Raw genomic sequence first — 16426 nt, 5'->3', positions numbered from 1 at the left:
TTGTAAGTAAAAGAATGTAAAAAGATTCAAACAGTAACCACAGCTGGAATGGTTATACTAATAACAGACAAAACAGACTTTAAGACAAGAAATATTGCTAGAGAAAAAGGGAAACATTTTATAATGATAAAAAGATTAATGCATCAGGAAGATATAACAATTATAAATGTATACACACTTAACAACATAACCCCAAAATTCACGAAGCAAAATCTGTTAGAACTGAAGGGAGAAATGGGCAATTCAGAAATAATAGTTGGGGACTTAAGCACTCCACTCTCAATACTGGATAGAACAACTAGACAGAAAATCAGTGAGTAGATAAAAGGTTTGAACGATGATATTAGCCAACTTGACCTAAGTGGCATTTACAGAATATTCCTTTCAACGATAGCAGGACACATATTCTTCTTACGCATACATGAATATTCCTCAGGATAGACCGTATTCTAGATTACAAATTTAAAGAGGTTGAAATCATACAAAATATTTTCTTTGTTCACATCAAATTAAATTAGAAATTAATCACAGAATGAAATTTGCGAATTCTACAAGTATTTGGAAATTAAGCAACATACTTCTAAATAATCCATAAGTAAAAGAAAAATAGAGAAATTAGAAGATGCTATGAGTAGAATGAAAGTTAAAACAGAACATATCAAATTTTATGAGGTGCAGTTCAAGCAGTGCTTAGAGGAAAATTTATAGCTGTAATTGCCTGTGTAAAAAAAGAAGGAAGATTTCAAATGAACAACCAAGGTTCCTACTTTCAGAAACTAGAAAAACGAAAGCAAACTAAACCCAAGGCAAGCAGAAGGAAAGAGAGGATATCAATATCAATAATTCAATAGAGTATCCACTCTTACTTGCAGTAGGTCTATTCAGGTTTTCTAGGTACTCTTGAGCCAGGTTTGTAACTTGTATCTTTCTAGGAATTCGTTCATTTCACTAGGTTTTCTAATTGGGAGCATCAAGCTGTTCACAGGATTTCTTTATTATCCTTTAATTTCTACAAGATTGGCAGTGGGTCCCATCTTTCACTCCTCATTTTGGTAATTTAAGTTCTCATTTTTTTCTTGGTCAATGTAGCTAAAGGTTTGTTGATTTTGTTGATCTTTTCAAAGAACCAACATTTGGTTTCATGATTTTCTCTACTGATTTCTGCTTTCTATTCCATTGATTTCTGCTCCAATATTTATCCTCTCCCAGTAGGCATTTTTTGAGGGGAGAGGGGATATAAATTGACAAGGTGATCTTAAAATTTATATGGAAAGGCAAAGGACCCAAAATAGCCAAAATAGTACTGAAAAAGAACAAAGTGGTTTAAGCAAAATGTGGTGTATCCTTATACTGGAGTACCGACACATGTTTCAAATGGATGAACCTCAAAACCGTATGCCAAGTGAAAGAAGCCAGACACAAGAGACCACGTATTATATGATTCCACTTATATGAAATGTCCAGAAAAGGCAAATCTATAGGGACAGAAAGCAGATTAATGATTGCCTGGGGCTGGGAGAGAGGATAGGGGGAAAAAAGGTAAGTGACTGCTAATGGGGACAAGGTTGCCTGGGGTTGGGGATGAGAAATGAGAATGAGGAATCTTTTTCGGGTAATGGACGTGTTCTAAAATTGGATTGTGGTGATGGTTGCACAAACTGTAAATTTACTAAAAGTCATTGAGTTGTACCGCTATAATGCATGAATTTTATGGGATGTAGATTATGTCTCAGAAAAGCCTTAAAAGAAACAGGTGAAAAACTCCCTTTTACTTCTGTGAGTTTTTGCCCTGGCAAATGGCTGTCCTCGGCCAGGGAAATAGGGCTGGGAATCTGGAAGAGAGATATAGCCTCGAGGAAATTAGACTTAGACTAAATGGGCAAATTGTTGCAAACTTGGGACAAGCAAGGACATTAATGTAAAGTTGATGGGTGGGTGGGATGGTTCACATCTCTCTGCTGGCTCTGACTTCCTAAGGGAGAGAATCCGTGAGCAGAGCTTCTCCCCAGTATCATTCTCGGACAAACTTGGGGACAGTTTGGGAGGGATGCGCATTATTGGAGGAGATGGATATGGACTATGAGAGTTCATTTTTTCCTTTGTTAGTTTGGGTTTGCAGTGGCAGAGGCTCTGGGTTTTCTTTTTTCTTTCTTTCTTTCTTTTTTTAAAATTGTGGTAAGAGCACTTAACATGAGATCTACTCTCTTAACAAACTTTCACGTGCACAGTACTGTATTGTGTACACACATGTACACACACACACAATGCCTCTTAGATGAACAGTCTTGCTCCCCCAGGGCTCTTTGAAGAGATAGTGCATCAGTAGTCTGGGTTCAATCAAGAGATGGACACCACAAGGTAGGTTAAACAGGGGACGTTTAATGTAAAGAGTTATTAAACTATGATAAAAGAGTAACTGTAAAATGTGAAGAAACTCAATATGGTCTCCCAGACCTGTCGAAGAGTAGTCAAGGAGGGATAGGCTTGAAGAGCTTCAGACCACATTGGAGAGTATGGTCCACCCACTGGGAAGCAGAGAAGTTTGGTTTGGCCAGGCTGGAGCCCGTTGCAGTTGCTGGGCAAGTGCAACCCTTTGGAGTGTAGGCAGGGAGCTGACTATCGGAAACTGCTGGGGTGGGCATGCAGAATAGGGGGGACCCTCTGGGCCACAGGCAGGCCATGCAGGTAATCCACACAGGGACTCGAGACACCAGCAGGGGCAGAAGGCCTTTGGGCACTGATTTCTTTCTTGAGAAGGCCCCACAAAGGTTATTGCCAGGCCAAGGCTGCAAGACTGATGGGGATAGAATGTTCTGGGCTCAGGCAGAGCTCTACTAGATGTCCTCACACCCCGCCTGCTGACCATCATTCCGCCACCCCAAGCCAGAAACTGCGGGAGCTCGCCTTCCTCTTTTAATGTCCCTCCAATGCCCTCTATTGAGAAAACTTAACATGGTGCTCAGTTTCAAGGAGAAAGGCTTATAGGGGAGTTCCATCACTTATCACAGAGCGTTTTCAGAGGGTGCATTCAGAGTGAGAGGCAATACATTGATAAGTGGCACAGTTAGCCTCGATGGCTTTAATAATGAGAGGGACAGCAGGACGGGGAGAGGTCCTTTGGTCTTTTGTGTGAAGAGAGTTTCCGTAGCCTGGGTTTCTGTGAAGTGACAAAACGCAGTGTCTTTAGGCTGACCTGTAGCTGATCCTCAAACAGGGTCTCTGGAGTTCCCTGGGCATGCGCGGTTTCTTTATTTTGTTTTATTTTTTTCCATTCTAGGGCAAACCAAAACCCAGACCTGGAGACCTGATTGAGATTTTCCGAATTGGCTACGAGCACTGGGCCATCTACGTGGAAGACGACTGTGTGGTCCATCTGGCTCCCCCGAGTAAGAGTGGATACTCTATTGAATTATTGATATTGAAGTTAGCAAAGTAAAAAGAAGTACAGCTAATTACTGTGTTCCTCAGCTGCTGCCCTTTAGCGATAAAATGACCCAAAGCACCACTGGACCCTAATTTACTGTCTGATAGAGCTTGGTCTCTGTCTACCAAAAACTGCGGTGTCCAGCTCTCAGAGAGATGCAAGTTAAAGTAGCCCCCAGCTTCCCCGACTGCTTAGACCACCCTTTCTTTTAAAATGCCAGTTTCAGAATATGAGCCTCCATTTGTATTGGCCACAATTTGGTATCCTTCCTCATATTTCTGAGGATTCCCTAGGATGAGTACAGATGCTTACATGTTCTGATCGTTGCTTGTTTCTGGTTGTCTCCAAATTCTGCTTCCGGCTTCCTGATCACCTTTGTTACCTCCACCCTCACCTTGTCTCCCTGCTCTTCCAACCTGTCCCAGGATGCTCTACCCTCAGGGTGGGCAGAGTTTCTCCTGTCATTTCTCAAGGCACTGTTAGCACAAGGCTGAGATTAAGCTAGTGGCTAGCTAAATTTTAGAGGAGATTTGCTTGGGGCTGGGGGTAGTGATAACAGAAGATGACAGCATAGAATGGGAAACAACTTATAACTGGGCATTCAGCAGCGTTGGCCACAGTGGTCACCATGGGAGATGGGACCTGGAGGAGTTGGGAGAAGGGAGGGAGGGGCTTCACTGCATATTCTCTGGTGGCTTTTGAATTTTATATCTTGGGAAAGTTCTCCCCATTCAAGATTAAATTATGGAGGGGCCTGTGGCTACACCTTACTCACTGCTCTTGTCCCTGCATCCTGCCCTCCTCTGTTGGCCTAGCCTCTCCCCTTGCTGGGACCTTGCCTCAGAGCAGAGTCCTGCCCCCATCACTTCTTCTCCGCCCTATCCACTCACACCCTTCCCCATTTCTCTGCCCCATCCACTCACACCCTTCCCGATTTCCCAACTCAGAGGGTGCATGAAGAATGGAAAAATTGCTTCATCTTACACACTCCACCACCTCTCCTTTCCAGATTAAATCCAGGAACCTCCCTCTTGTACAACCAAAGAGATCCATTAAAAGTTAGGACTCCACTCTCCCCTTAGATCTTTCTCTAAAAATGAATTCCGTCTTCTTTGTTCTGGAAAGTTGAATTGCCTACTGCCAGCTTTTGTAAAACCAGCAGGTTTTCTTCAAATACGTAAGAAAAGAACAAGGGATATTTCTTGCTCTTGGACAACTTACAGAGGGGGAGGGTTCACATATTGGCATATCCATACGATTGCAGCAGAAAAAGTCCTGGTTTTTACCACCCCCTCGACCTTGGGCAGGTTCCTGGCCCTCTCTGAGTCTCTGTTTCCTCTAAGGACTGAATATGATGATATAGCAGCTCTCAAACATTTCTTTTTTCAAAGCTATGGAACTCTGTTTTTAAACTGTTAATGAAAATCCCAATGTTTGAGTAGAGAGAAAGGCGAAATGGCTCTGGGGGGGTTGCGGGGGGAAGCTGGTGGGTGGGGATGGGTACCATCCAGAGCCCTGTCTGCTTGGCCTCACCTGTGCCTCTGCCATGGCACCAGACGGAGGCTTGTCATGGAAGCACGTGACAGCCCCTTCCCAGGAGCTGACGCTTACACAGGGTGCTCGTCACACGTTTGTGAAGATTACTGAAGTCTGGTTAGGAAAAGAAGACTCCAATCCTAGGACTTGGTCAGGTCTGTACAACACAAGATTGAGTCCCGGGCCACATTGTAAGGTGCCTCTAGAGTGTTTGAGAAAAAAGATTGCTGTGGGGGTGGAAGATGGGGAGTGCAGTGCAGGGCAGAAGGCTTCTTGGGAAAGTTGGTCCTTTTCAGTTCATTTAACCCAACTCCCCATCCTCTGCCATGCCTTCTCTCGATGGTGAAACCAAGACCCCAAAGGGAAGCAGCTTACCCACCGTCTTGGAGTGCTCTGCCCTGCTACCCCTTGTGGCTTTCCAACTTTTGTTTATCTTTGGTCTCTAGGTGAGGAATTTGAGGCTGGCAGCATCACTTCCATCTTTAGCAACCGGGCCGTCGTAAAATACAGTCGCCTGGAGGATGTGTTGCATGGCTGCTCCTGGAAGATCAACAACAAGCTGGATGGGACCTACCTGCCCCTGCCTGTGGACAACATCATCCAGCGTACAAAACAGATGATCAACAAGATAGTGCAGTATAGCCTGATCGAAGGGAACTGTGAGCACTTTGTCAACAACCTCCGATACGGTGTGCCCAGGAGCCAGCAGGTATGGCTCCATTGGCTCTGACGATGGCTTCCCACTGAGCTTTCGTGGGCTTGTCATCTTATCAGAGATCAGAACGGTGATCAGTGTTTTCGTATCATTTGTTGTACTAGTTGGTTTTCTATTTCTGCAGGACCTACAGTTCGGGAGGTAATTTTCCCCTTGTCCCACGAAGGAGTAGAAAAGGCAAAAGGCTTAACAGTAAAACCACTAGGTGGAGTCCTGGCTCTGTGCTTTACTAGCATGGTCTCCTTGGTCAGGCCATCTTATTTCTGAGACCATTTCTTCCTTTACAAAATGGAGATAGACTTAAGTAGACACTTTATTGCTAAAGTTGCAAACTAGTAGCCTGTAGGCCACATCTGGCCCACAGAATGTTTTGCTTGGATGAACAGTATTTTTTTTTTAATTTGAATTACTTGCCAACATTTAAAAATATAGAAATTTTGTATAAAAAGATGTGGATTCCCAGACTGTCTTGAACAACTGATTGATCAAGCCATTGGCCCGCATTCCCGCTTGCTGACACTCTGTGGGGCCACGTAGTGGCTGCCCTTTAAATGGGTGCGTTGGGTTAGGTGTGCCACCTACCACCTTCACCCACATTACCTGCCTGGCCCGTACTGCATGTGGATTTGTGACCCCCGCCATGTAGGATGGTGATAAACGTGGTACAGTACAAGTGAAAGAGCCTTGAGAGTCTGCATATCTGTAACAATATGAGCTGCTCTGGTCAATATTTGATCCTTACTAAATCCCATGAGACGAGTGGAAGTATTTATTATCGTCTTTTTAATAGTTGGAAAAAATCCAGGGTGAAAGGTGAAACATAATTTTTCCACGTTCTTTCCTGTGTTTCTTAGGTTCTTTTAACATACTGGCTCAAATCCCAATATTGGTCTCTCAACTATCACTATCCCATCTCTCCGTGGAGATTGACAGGCCTCACCCACTCCCCCCCCCCCTCCTGCACCCTCCCACTTTCTGCATCTTCTTCCTTTACACTCTGCATTCTCTCTTAGTCTCATTCCCTTCTTGCAAGGTCTTGCTTCAGTGCTAGGGGCTTGGTGGGCTCTGGTATGAGGGGTCTCCCATTCCATGAACATTTGTACACAAAAAGAAGACCCGAAGGATTAAGAGGATTATAGGAGGCCCTTCTAAGGAGCCTGAGCCCGGCAGTCATGACCTTACCAAGCAAGAGGGCCTGATGCCCGATGCACATAGAAAGCCAATACTATGGCACCAGCTTTGAGAAAAGAAAAGGCTTTATTGTGAGATTGACCAGCAAGGAGATAGGAGGCAAGGCTGTCAGATCTGTCTCCCCTGTCCAGGGTTTGGGGTGAAATTTAAGAGTTTGGGGGAACAGACTGGTACACAGAAGTGCTGGTGGGGCAGGTTTTGATTGGAAGGATTTACACGTTTATGGTAAGGTGTGGAAAGGGGCTTTAACACTGCATCTTCCCCGACAACGGACCCCTCGCTTCTGAAGAGAGTGCGGCTTTCAAGTCCTGGTTGTGTCTCGGTCCTTTGGTTCTGTTGGGGAGAATCTTTGGTTCCAGGTGTTATTTCAGGTCAAAATTTTCTCCTCTGTGTATGCTCAGCTACATGACTTGTAGTTTTGGCTCACTGCCCCTGGAAAACTACTTTAACATTCTGTTGTTGATAAGACGGGGTCAGTTTAAACTGGTCCCATGGTTACAGTGAGACCTAAGCCCAGATCTGAGTGTGGATGCTAATTCACTGTGTGACTTTGTCCAAGTGACTTCCCCTCCCTGGCTCTCAGATTCCCTGTATGTAGAATGAGGGCCTAAGTGACTGTGCCACTCTGAGATCCTTTGCTCTGAGCCCCACACTGGAGGTAGACCCTGGGCCAAATGGCTCTGAGGAAGGAAGGGGACCAGAAGACCTGGATGCTTCCCAGGCAAAGGGGAGTGCATCTGCCTCTGATGTCTGTCTCAGGCTATCCTGGCTTCTCTAGGTCTCTTGCAGCTCTGGGATCTCTGGAAATAAAGGATAGCACAGGTTGCTTCCTCCTGTAGGAAAAAGCTACAGGCAGGCCAGTACCTGAAGGGGAGAGGTGAGGTCGGGAGAGGGCAGGGCACAAGCCTGGGATTGTCACTGAGTGTGCTGTGGACTAATCTGCCTTGCAGGTGGAGCATGCCCTGATGGAAGGAGCAAAGGCTGCTGGAGCAGTGATTTCAGCGGTAGTGGGTAGCATGAAGCCCAAACCAGTGACTGCCTGACGGTGCTGAAAACTCCAATCAGGGGAGGAGCTGCTGACAGCAGCAAAGAGAACATGCCTCTTTTCCTCCCCTTGCCTTCCTCTCTCAATGGTCCCATGTAAGAAAATTGTGAGCTTCTGGAAGAATCTGGAATGTATCCAATTACCCCTCCAGAAATACATCCAAAAATGTGACCATAGACCCATGGACTCTCAGGATGGGAAGAACCTAATATTTGCTATGCATCTATTAGGCACCAGGCACTGTGCTAGGCGTTTCATATGCTTATTTCATTTTGCTCTTTGTAAGCCGGAGCCTTGCCTATTTCTTAGGCTGACCTAGTCTGAGATGCTTGAATGCCATCTGAAACATCCTGGAAACCTCTGCTGGAACATTCCTAGTAATGAAGAACTCTTTTCAGAAGTTCTTTTTATTGAACTAAAACGTCTCTAGCTTGTTTCCATTTATCCTAGTTCTGCCCTTTCAGACCCACAGTGCGGTTCGGGGGAGGAGGACTTTAGGGAAACCTGCAACTCACTATTCAGGACCATCTGTGCCTTAATCCAGGAACACCTTTCCCGAGAAATATTTTCTTTTTAAAATTATATATCAGCTTTCTTCTTTATTGTTTAAAAAACCACAATTTTAGGTATAATCAATAAGACCATTTTATCTTGCTTTTCTACTTTGTAATTACCAGAAGGTTTGAAATTTCTATTTTCACTGATTCCAGATGAATATTTGAAATAATTTAATCAGTGGACTTCTTTATGAATGAGGGTGAGGGAGAAGTGATTTCTGTGTTTCGAAGAATGTTGACATGATGGAAGATCTACAATTATGACTGGGGGTTATTAGTGTCAATTGAAAGCCACAGCCACCCAACAAAACCAGCGAAGGCCTCTCAAAATGCCTAGGAAATATGAAGAAGTTGGAAGGGAGCAGGATGGAACCCCCAGAACTTTTCACGTAAGATCGGTTAGGGTCTCCCACCAGCCTTTCTCCTATTTGGAGAACATAGATCTGCAATGAAACTCTTCAATTTTTTCCCCTCCGTTCTTCTCTTATTAATCCAAATAGGAGATTATTAATTGACTGCCTCCTCCTGTTTCCTAGACGCTGGAGCCTGGGTGTGTGTCTTTGTCTTCCACCTCCCCTTCCTGACTGGCCCCTCTCTTTGTTTTGTGTGGCAGTTCCAGGTGCTGGTAGTTAGAGCACGACCTCGTTTCTGTGAGTCATGACTAGGATAAAGCCATGGCCCCTAGTTCCCCAGTCATCTCCCCCAGCCCCAAAATCACATGAGTTCTCAATACATCTTCCTTCAGTCTCTTCATTCATTACAAGGTCTAGGTTGAGACTTCCTTTGAAGCAGAACCCGAGTACCAGGAATTTATCGAGCAGAGTCCCTTTAACTTCAAAACAACTGAGTCATGTATCAGCGAATCTTTCGATCTGAAGATGACTTTGAACACACAGACCATATTAATCATTAATTGAACAAAATGGATGTTGTTTGATTAACAAACAACTCCTGCATGCCAGGGAGGGTTTAGTAACTTCCAAGCAAAGGACTCATCCATCTCTTGCTTACGTTTGGGGCAGAAGGACACTTCCCTGGCTTCTTTACAGTTTGTGCCCAGAGGGGCAAAGACTCTCAGGAGCATATCAGGGCTTATGTTTACTCTTTCATCCAACAAACATTTTCGAGTGTTTACCAAGTGCTATGCCCTGGCTGCCCCCACCTTTGCCTGAACCCACGAGCAGTGGTCAGGGATGGCAGTGAGAAGTTCTGAGTCCGTTGAGAGGACACAAGGCATGACGGAGCACGGAACAGAGACCACCGGCTGGAGAGCAGTCTCTTTCTGCTTCCGAGTTGTCCATCAAGCTCTGCACTGCACACCCCACACTTTGCAGATGAGGAGATGAGGGTTTCTTACAATGTTATTAAAAAAAACCTGTGGCAGTTTCTGCACTCTAGGGTAAAAACTGAAATCTCTGCTTGGAGTAGGATCACTTGGGTGAGCCTTTTTGTTGTAGATATAAGGCACGTACCCAGTGTTGGTGGGGGCATCCTGTGGAAAAGTAATCTGAATGCAAATGTTCCCGAGATGTTAAATACTGGTCTCTTGTTTGTATGCTTATTTTTAGTGTTTATTCCTTTTAAGTTTGGGAGGATGAGAAGGTGGGGGCAGTGTCACTTGGCACGACACACGGCAAGTCAGAGAACATGAGCGTGCTCTGTTCCTTAGTGGGAGGGAGGCCCAGGTATTAGGGACACATGAGCCCGCAGGTGCTGCACACATTCCAGATGTTTTGCTTAATGATAGAAGGCCAAGTTCAGGAAATAGTGAATAACCTCTGAAGAGATTATTCTGACAATAAAGGGATCTGGTTTTTCTGGCTAGGAGTGGGAGATAGGGAGTGGAAAACACGTCAGGCGGGGATGCTAACTGAGTGAAGGGGCATGAACCCCACCCCTGGGGCAGCAGGCCACAGGCTGAAGGGAGAAATGGACCCCTTGTGACACTAGGAGTAGAAATAAACTCCTTCCCAGTTCCTAGTTTTAAGCTTTTGTCTTAAGCTTCTAATCACATTTTGTTATTCTCAAGCCTAGCGCTGAGAAGGGGAGTAAAAGAAGGGACCAGTGTGTGTGGTTTGTGATACACAAGAGGACCGTAGCTATGGAGAGAAGAGGTTCAGGGACCACCAGAGGGAGTTCTTAGCAAGCAAGAAGATGAGAGAGGTTCCATATCCATGTCTTCTGGAATCCTTCGGGAGAGAACTGGATTTCCTGCAGTCACGTAGGAGGAGAGCTTGGCCCAAAAAGTAAGATTTGAAAGGAAAAGATGACTCCTGAATCTGTAGGACTTGGGTGATTTCATCTCACATAGTCAAGTGCCACGTAAAGTCAGAGGGCATTGGATACCCTACATTTTGACAATCATAGACCATTTAGACCCCTACACTATTCTACTGAAACTTCTTTCATCACTTTAGCAGAATGGAAAATGGTTATACAAACTCTTAAGAAGGCTCTTTGAGTCACTAAAATTCTGTTCTCTCCAAGTTTTTGTTCCCAGTGCTTTTGAAGCTGACCATCAGCTAGGCAGACTCTTTACGAGAAGGCAAGTATTTATGAATTCCAGGTTGCTTCTTGCTACAGAGGAAGTGGTTTTTGTTTTTCCTTGATTATGGTGTTTTTTTAAAAAAACAGTTTTGGTAACTTTGAGTATTCAGTTTGCTAGGTTAAATATAAAAAGATTAATTTTTATACATGTTTCCAAAAAGATTGCTTAAAGTTCAACTTCAAAGTTAAAGCATATCTGAGTTTCCAGCAACGTGGGGGATGCTTTGTCAATGAGCGATTTTGGGTACTTCTAGTTCTACTTCAAAAGAAAGGCTTTTAAAAAAATCATTTGAACCCACAGCTCCCTTGTGTTTTCATCCTAATGGAAGCTGGCTTCTTCCACCTTTGACTGAACCCGTGAGCAGTGATCAGGTGGCAAGGAGAAGTTCTGAGTGGGAAAGACAAGGAACCTATGGCTTCAAGTGATTTTCCAGAGCAATGACTTCCACACTTTACATTAGCAGCAGAACCCTCCCTTCAGGAATGATGTCACTGAACCACCTGATGTATAAAAGTGTAAAAATAGATCAGCTCTGGGTGAAGCCGGGCCCAGAGCTTCCTGTAGGCAGCTGGAGCAGCATCTGCTAGCCTGGATGCCCCCCTCAGACATGCTCTGCAACAGTTGACGGGAGTTAAATAGTAATCACAACAACAATAGCGACATTCATGGAGTGTTCATGCTGTTCCAGGTGCTCTTTTAGATGCTTTAGGACTCTCACTTGGCCTGTGGCTCCATGTGTTGCTTATCTCCGTTACAGACTCTATGGCCCCTTAAACGTCTGCCCCACCCAACCAGCTTTATCCAGTGCTTTAACTGGGTAAATTTTTATAGCAGTCTAGTCTCCATTGGTGGAATAAGGAAATTGAAATCAAGAGCTGGATTATAATGAACTCGGGGGGAAGAGATTACTTTAGACCTGATGATATATAAGGAAAAGGACAATTTGGGCAGGGTGAAGGAATGAGTCATCCACATCATCCATGGGGCTCACCAGCAGAGGCAGAATCAATTGCATATAATCCTAACATCAGGCCTTGGTTATAAGGTGAGTAGTAATGGATATCTGTGAGAAGGATAAACTTTCAAAGCTGATCTATGACACCTTTGGGATGGAAGTTCTCTGCAGGGTATAGACACTGAGTTGTGATTACCCGCATTTAGCATCTTCTCACAGAGCTGAAGCAACAAGGTATGTCCTTTTATGGATGTGGGCTTGAGGTGGGGGAGGAACGCAGTCTGGGGAGCAACTAGGGAGCCATGGAATGTCAGAACCTCTTTGGTGTGAATTAGCCACAAACTTGTGGCTGTGGCAGAGCTTGCCCAAACACTGAACTCTCTCAGGAGGGCAGCTTTGGCATCTCAGGGAGCCCAGCCTGGCATACTGTGGCAGGAGCCGGCTTCACCACCATCTTGGCTCTCAGAGGGATGGAGCAAGAAGTTTCAGTATGTCTCGCTCACGTGCAGATGCTGAGCGTTCTGTTCTTGCATACCCCTATACTCTGTGGGTGGGTGTCCAGGGCCGCCCTGAGGCACCTCCCCCAAGGCCCTGGGACTTCACAGGGCAAGAGGAAAACAGTCCTCTAACAACTGATTATAGGTCATTGATGAAACTGCCTTTTGGGGCCTCACACTCAGGGTTACTACTCTGCAAGGCTGGGCTCAGGAAGGTGGGGTCGAGGAGGCTCACAGAGGCTTGTCCATCAAGAACATATACCCTGATGCTAAACATGAGGACCCTGGCAGATGTATAATATTAAGAAAAGGGTGGAAAGAGGTATATATGGCATGTTTGATCTGTTATTCACACACTCCAAGTTTTTGCATTATATTATAAAGATAGGGCAGGGAGATAACATTCCTGGGGCAAGAGTGCAATCTCATGTGAATATGAAATGCTTTTAGTTATTATCATTTTATAAAAGTGTGCATATTTTATAGAATATCGGGTTGGTACTTTACACCAATGACATGATATTCATCAGAGTAGATGATTAAGAAATAGCAATACATTGAAGGCTTTGGCAAGACATATGTGACACTAACTGGGGGAGATAAACTGCACATATTCAGGAGCCCACAACATCAGGGATATTTTAGAATTCCAGATGGCTGGGGCATGCCATAATAGACCCTGCAAAATAGAAGACAGATTATTGTACCTTGTGTCTCTCACCACTAAGAAGCAAGCACAGTGCCTAGGAGGCCTCTACTTAATAGAGATGGAAACAACACATTCCACAGATTAGTACTCATGTGCCATGAGACGAATCTGTGTTAATTTGCTCTAGCAAAGACACCACACGTGGCCAGAAGCCTTAACTGGGTCTAATATTTGGTTCTATTTGTAGTGGCCCACTGTTATCCTCCAAGATCCATCAAGTATTTGCAAGACCGGACTCAAGTGGAATTAACTCTGGCCCTGCAAATAATTAAATGGATACACGATGGAAACTGCGTGCTGTAGGCATTCTAAAAGTTGAATAATTTCTGCTACTCACCAGGAATACATTATTATTTCTGATTTGCTCTCTTGGGAAGGATTTAGTGTGTGGTTTTGGAGATTAAGTCGTGAAAAGGCACTGGGGCTGCTGTCTTGGTAGCTGTGTCTTTCGGGTTATTTGCTCCTGGGCAAGCAGGTTGCCATGTCATGAGGACATTCCTTGAGGAGAAGCCCCTATGACAAGGAACTGAGGTCTTGTTTCAGTAGCAGCCAGAGAATGAGCATCTTGGAAGTAGACCCTCCAGCACCAGTCAAACCTTTAGATAAATCCAACTTCTGCTAACAGCTTGAGTGCAAAATCACAGAAGAGCTTGAGCCAGAGGTATCTAGCTAAGTTGCTTCAGGATTCTTGACCCTCAGAAACTGTGTGAGATAACAAATGTTTGTTGTTTTAAGCTGCTAAGTTTTGTAGTGATTTGTTTCACAGCAATACATAACTCTGCATCTCCACCAACACAGTCATCGTTTCTCTTTTTGATAATAGCCATCCCAACAGGTGTGAGTGATGTCTCATTGTGGTTTTGATTTGCATTTCCCTGATGATTACTGATGTTGAGCCCCCTTGCATATATCTATGGGCCATTCATATGTCTTCTTTGGAGAAATGTCTATTCAAGTCCTCTGCCCATTGTAAAACTCAGTTATTTGGTTCTTTGCTAGTGAGTTGCGTGAGATTCTTCTATTTTCAATTCAGTTATTGTATTTTCAGCTCCAGAATTTGTTGGTTCCTTTTTGTAATTTCTATCTCTTGTTATATTCTCATCTTGTTCATATATAGTTTTCCTGATATCTTTTAGTTCTTTGTCTCTGTTTTCCTTGAGCTCTTTCAGCATATTTGAGATGGTTGTTTGAAAATCCTTGTCTGGTATGTCTGAGGCCTATGTTTCCCCAGGGATGGTTTCTGCCGCCATTTTCTTCCTTTGATTGCACCATGTTTTCCCTTTTCTTGGTCAGACTTATGATGCTTTCTTGAAAATTTGGTGTTTGAAGAAGATGCATCTCTCTCTGCTAATCTTTGCAGCTTGGTTTTCTTCAGGGATGTCCTTCAGTAATTGGCAGGGGGTGTTTTGGGCCTTGTAATCAGCTCAAGGTGATGCTCAAGGTCTGTTCAGGTGTTTTCTGAGAATGCATCCCGTGTTGATCTTTGTGTGGCTTATCAATTCTCCTGTAAACACAACTGCTTTGAAATTTCTTTATTTTGCAGAGTCTCACCACAGCTTACCCTTGGGACTTTACATGGTCTATTGTGTTTCTCCCCTGGTAATCTCTGCCTCAGGCTTCTACAGATCTATACGGTCCTGTGTCTCTTAATGACGGGAATACGTTGTGAGAAATGCATCATTAGGCTGTTTCATCGTTGTGTGAACGTCATAGAGTGTACTTACACAAAACCTAGATGTTATAGCCTACTACACAGCTAGGCTCTATGGTATCACCTATTGCTTCTGGGCTTCAAGCCTGTACAGCTTGTTACTGTACTGAATACTGCAAGCAATTCTAACACAATGGTAAGAATTTGTGTATCTAAACATGGAAAAGGTACCGTAAAAATACAATATAAAACATAAAAAAAATAGTACACCTGTATAGAGCATTTATCATGAATGGAGCTTGCAGGACTGAAAGTTGCTCTAGGTGAGTCAGTGAGTGAGTGGTGAGTGAATGTGAAGACCTAGGGCTTTACCGCACAGTGCTGGAAACTTTATAAACACTGTACACTTCAGCTACACAAATTTATAAAAAATATTTTCTCTCTTCAATTATAAATTAACCCTAGTTTAGTCATTTTTTTACTTTATAAGATTTTACTTTTATAAGACTTTTTGACTCTTTTCTAATAATGTGTAGCTTAAAACACAAACACATTTTATAGCTATAAAAATATTTTCTTTCTTTATATCCTTACTCTATAAGCTTTCTTCTATTTTTAACGTTTTTTAAATTTTTTTTTTTTTTTTTGCTTTTTAACTTTTTTGTTAAACACCAAGACGCACATTAGCCCAGGCCTACACAGGACCTACATCAATATCACTGCCTGCCACCTTCACATCTTGTCCCATTGGAAGAGCTTCAGGGACACTAACACGCATGGAGCTGTCACCTCCTATGATAACAATGCCTTCTTCTGGAATACCTCTTGAAGGATCTGCCTGAGATTCTCCTTGAAGAGGTGTCACTCTTTTCAGAAAATTTCAGCTCTGATGTAGTCTTATGGTTCTACCATCATATATGCAGTCCGTTGTTGACTGACACATTATGCAGTACACGACTATTGTCCCTCCCAGCTTTTATAACCATTGCCTGCAGCCTTCAGTCTCTTTTTCAAGCCTGTATCTGACTTATGCCCCTTCTCCTGCCCCGAGCTCTTAGGCAAACCAAAGTCCATTACTTCATGCAGTCCCCCTACACTTTTGAACATCGCACAGAAGGTCTTCTCTGCTGTTTCTGGTTCTACAGAAGGGATTTGGAGCTGGGCTGCTGCTTCCTTGAACTATTACTGTGCTGCACTGGGGAAAGGGTGGTGTAAGGGCGACCAAGGATTCCTAGCTTTGGAATATGTCCTTTTCTTGATTGGTGTTCACTTGGTTGCTGTTGTCCTTTGATGGTTTTCCAGAGCTCCTATAATATTTTATTCAGTCTCTGGTTGTGTTTTTTTTTTTTTAGTAATGTTGCCATGGGGAACAAATGCCTTGTGTCTACCAGTTTGCCATCTTTATTTCTTTTACTTTATATATATTTTGAGGGTTTGTTTTTAGGTGTGTAAATGTTCCTAATTGTTAGATATTCTTCTGTATTGAAACATTTATTAATATATAAAATTCTCTTTTGTCTCTTGTAACCTTTTGGATTTCAAGTCTATTTTGTCTGATACTAGTATAAGCTAACCAGATCCATTTTGATAACTATTTG

The 16426-nt window shown here is 43.6% G+C and overlaps 1 protein-coding gene across 1 annotated transcript in view; it reads left to right on the top strand.

Annotated features, from left to right (window-relative positions):
* Window positions 1-10198, top strand: part of PLAAT5 (phospholipase A and acyltransferase 5) — a 28457-nt gene extending 18259 nt beyond the window's left edge. The window contains 3 exon segments of the mRNA XM_070487259.1: window positions 3278-3386; window positions 5407-5669; window positions 7817-10198. Of these exon segments, the coding sequence (XP_070343360.1) occupies window positions 3278-3386; window positions 5407-5669; window positions 7817-7909 (465 nt within the window). The 3' untranslated portion in view covers window positions 7910-10198.
* The last annotated feature ends 6228 nt before the right edge of the window (window positions 10199-16426 follow it).

Source organism: Equus asinus, chromosome 17, assembly GCF_041296235.1.
Source record: "Equus asinus isolate D_3611 breed Donkey chromosome 17, EquAss-T2T_v2, whole genome shotgun sequence".
Lineage (NCBI taxonomy): Eukaryota > Metazoa > Chordata > Mammalia > Perissodactyla > Equidae > Equus > Equus asinus.
Note: the sequence above shows the minus strand (reverse complement) of the source record. Positions and strands in the feature narration are given on the sequence as shown.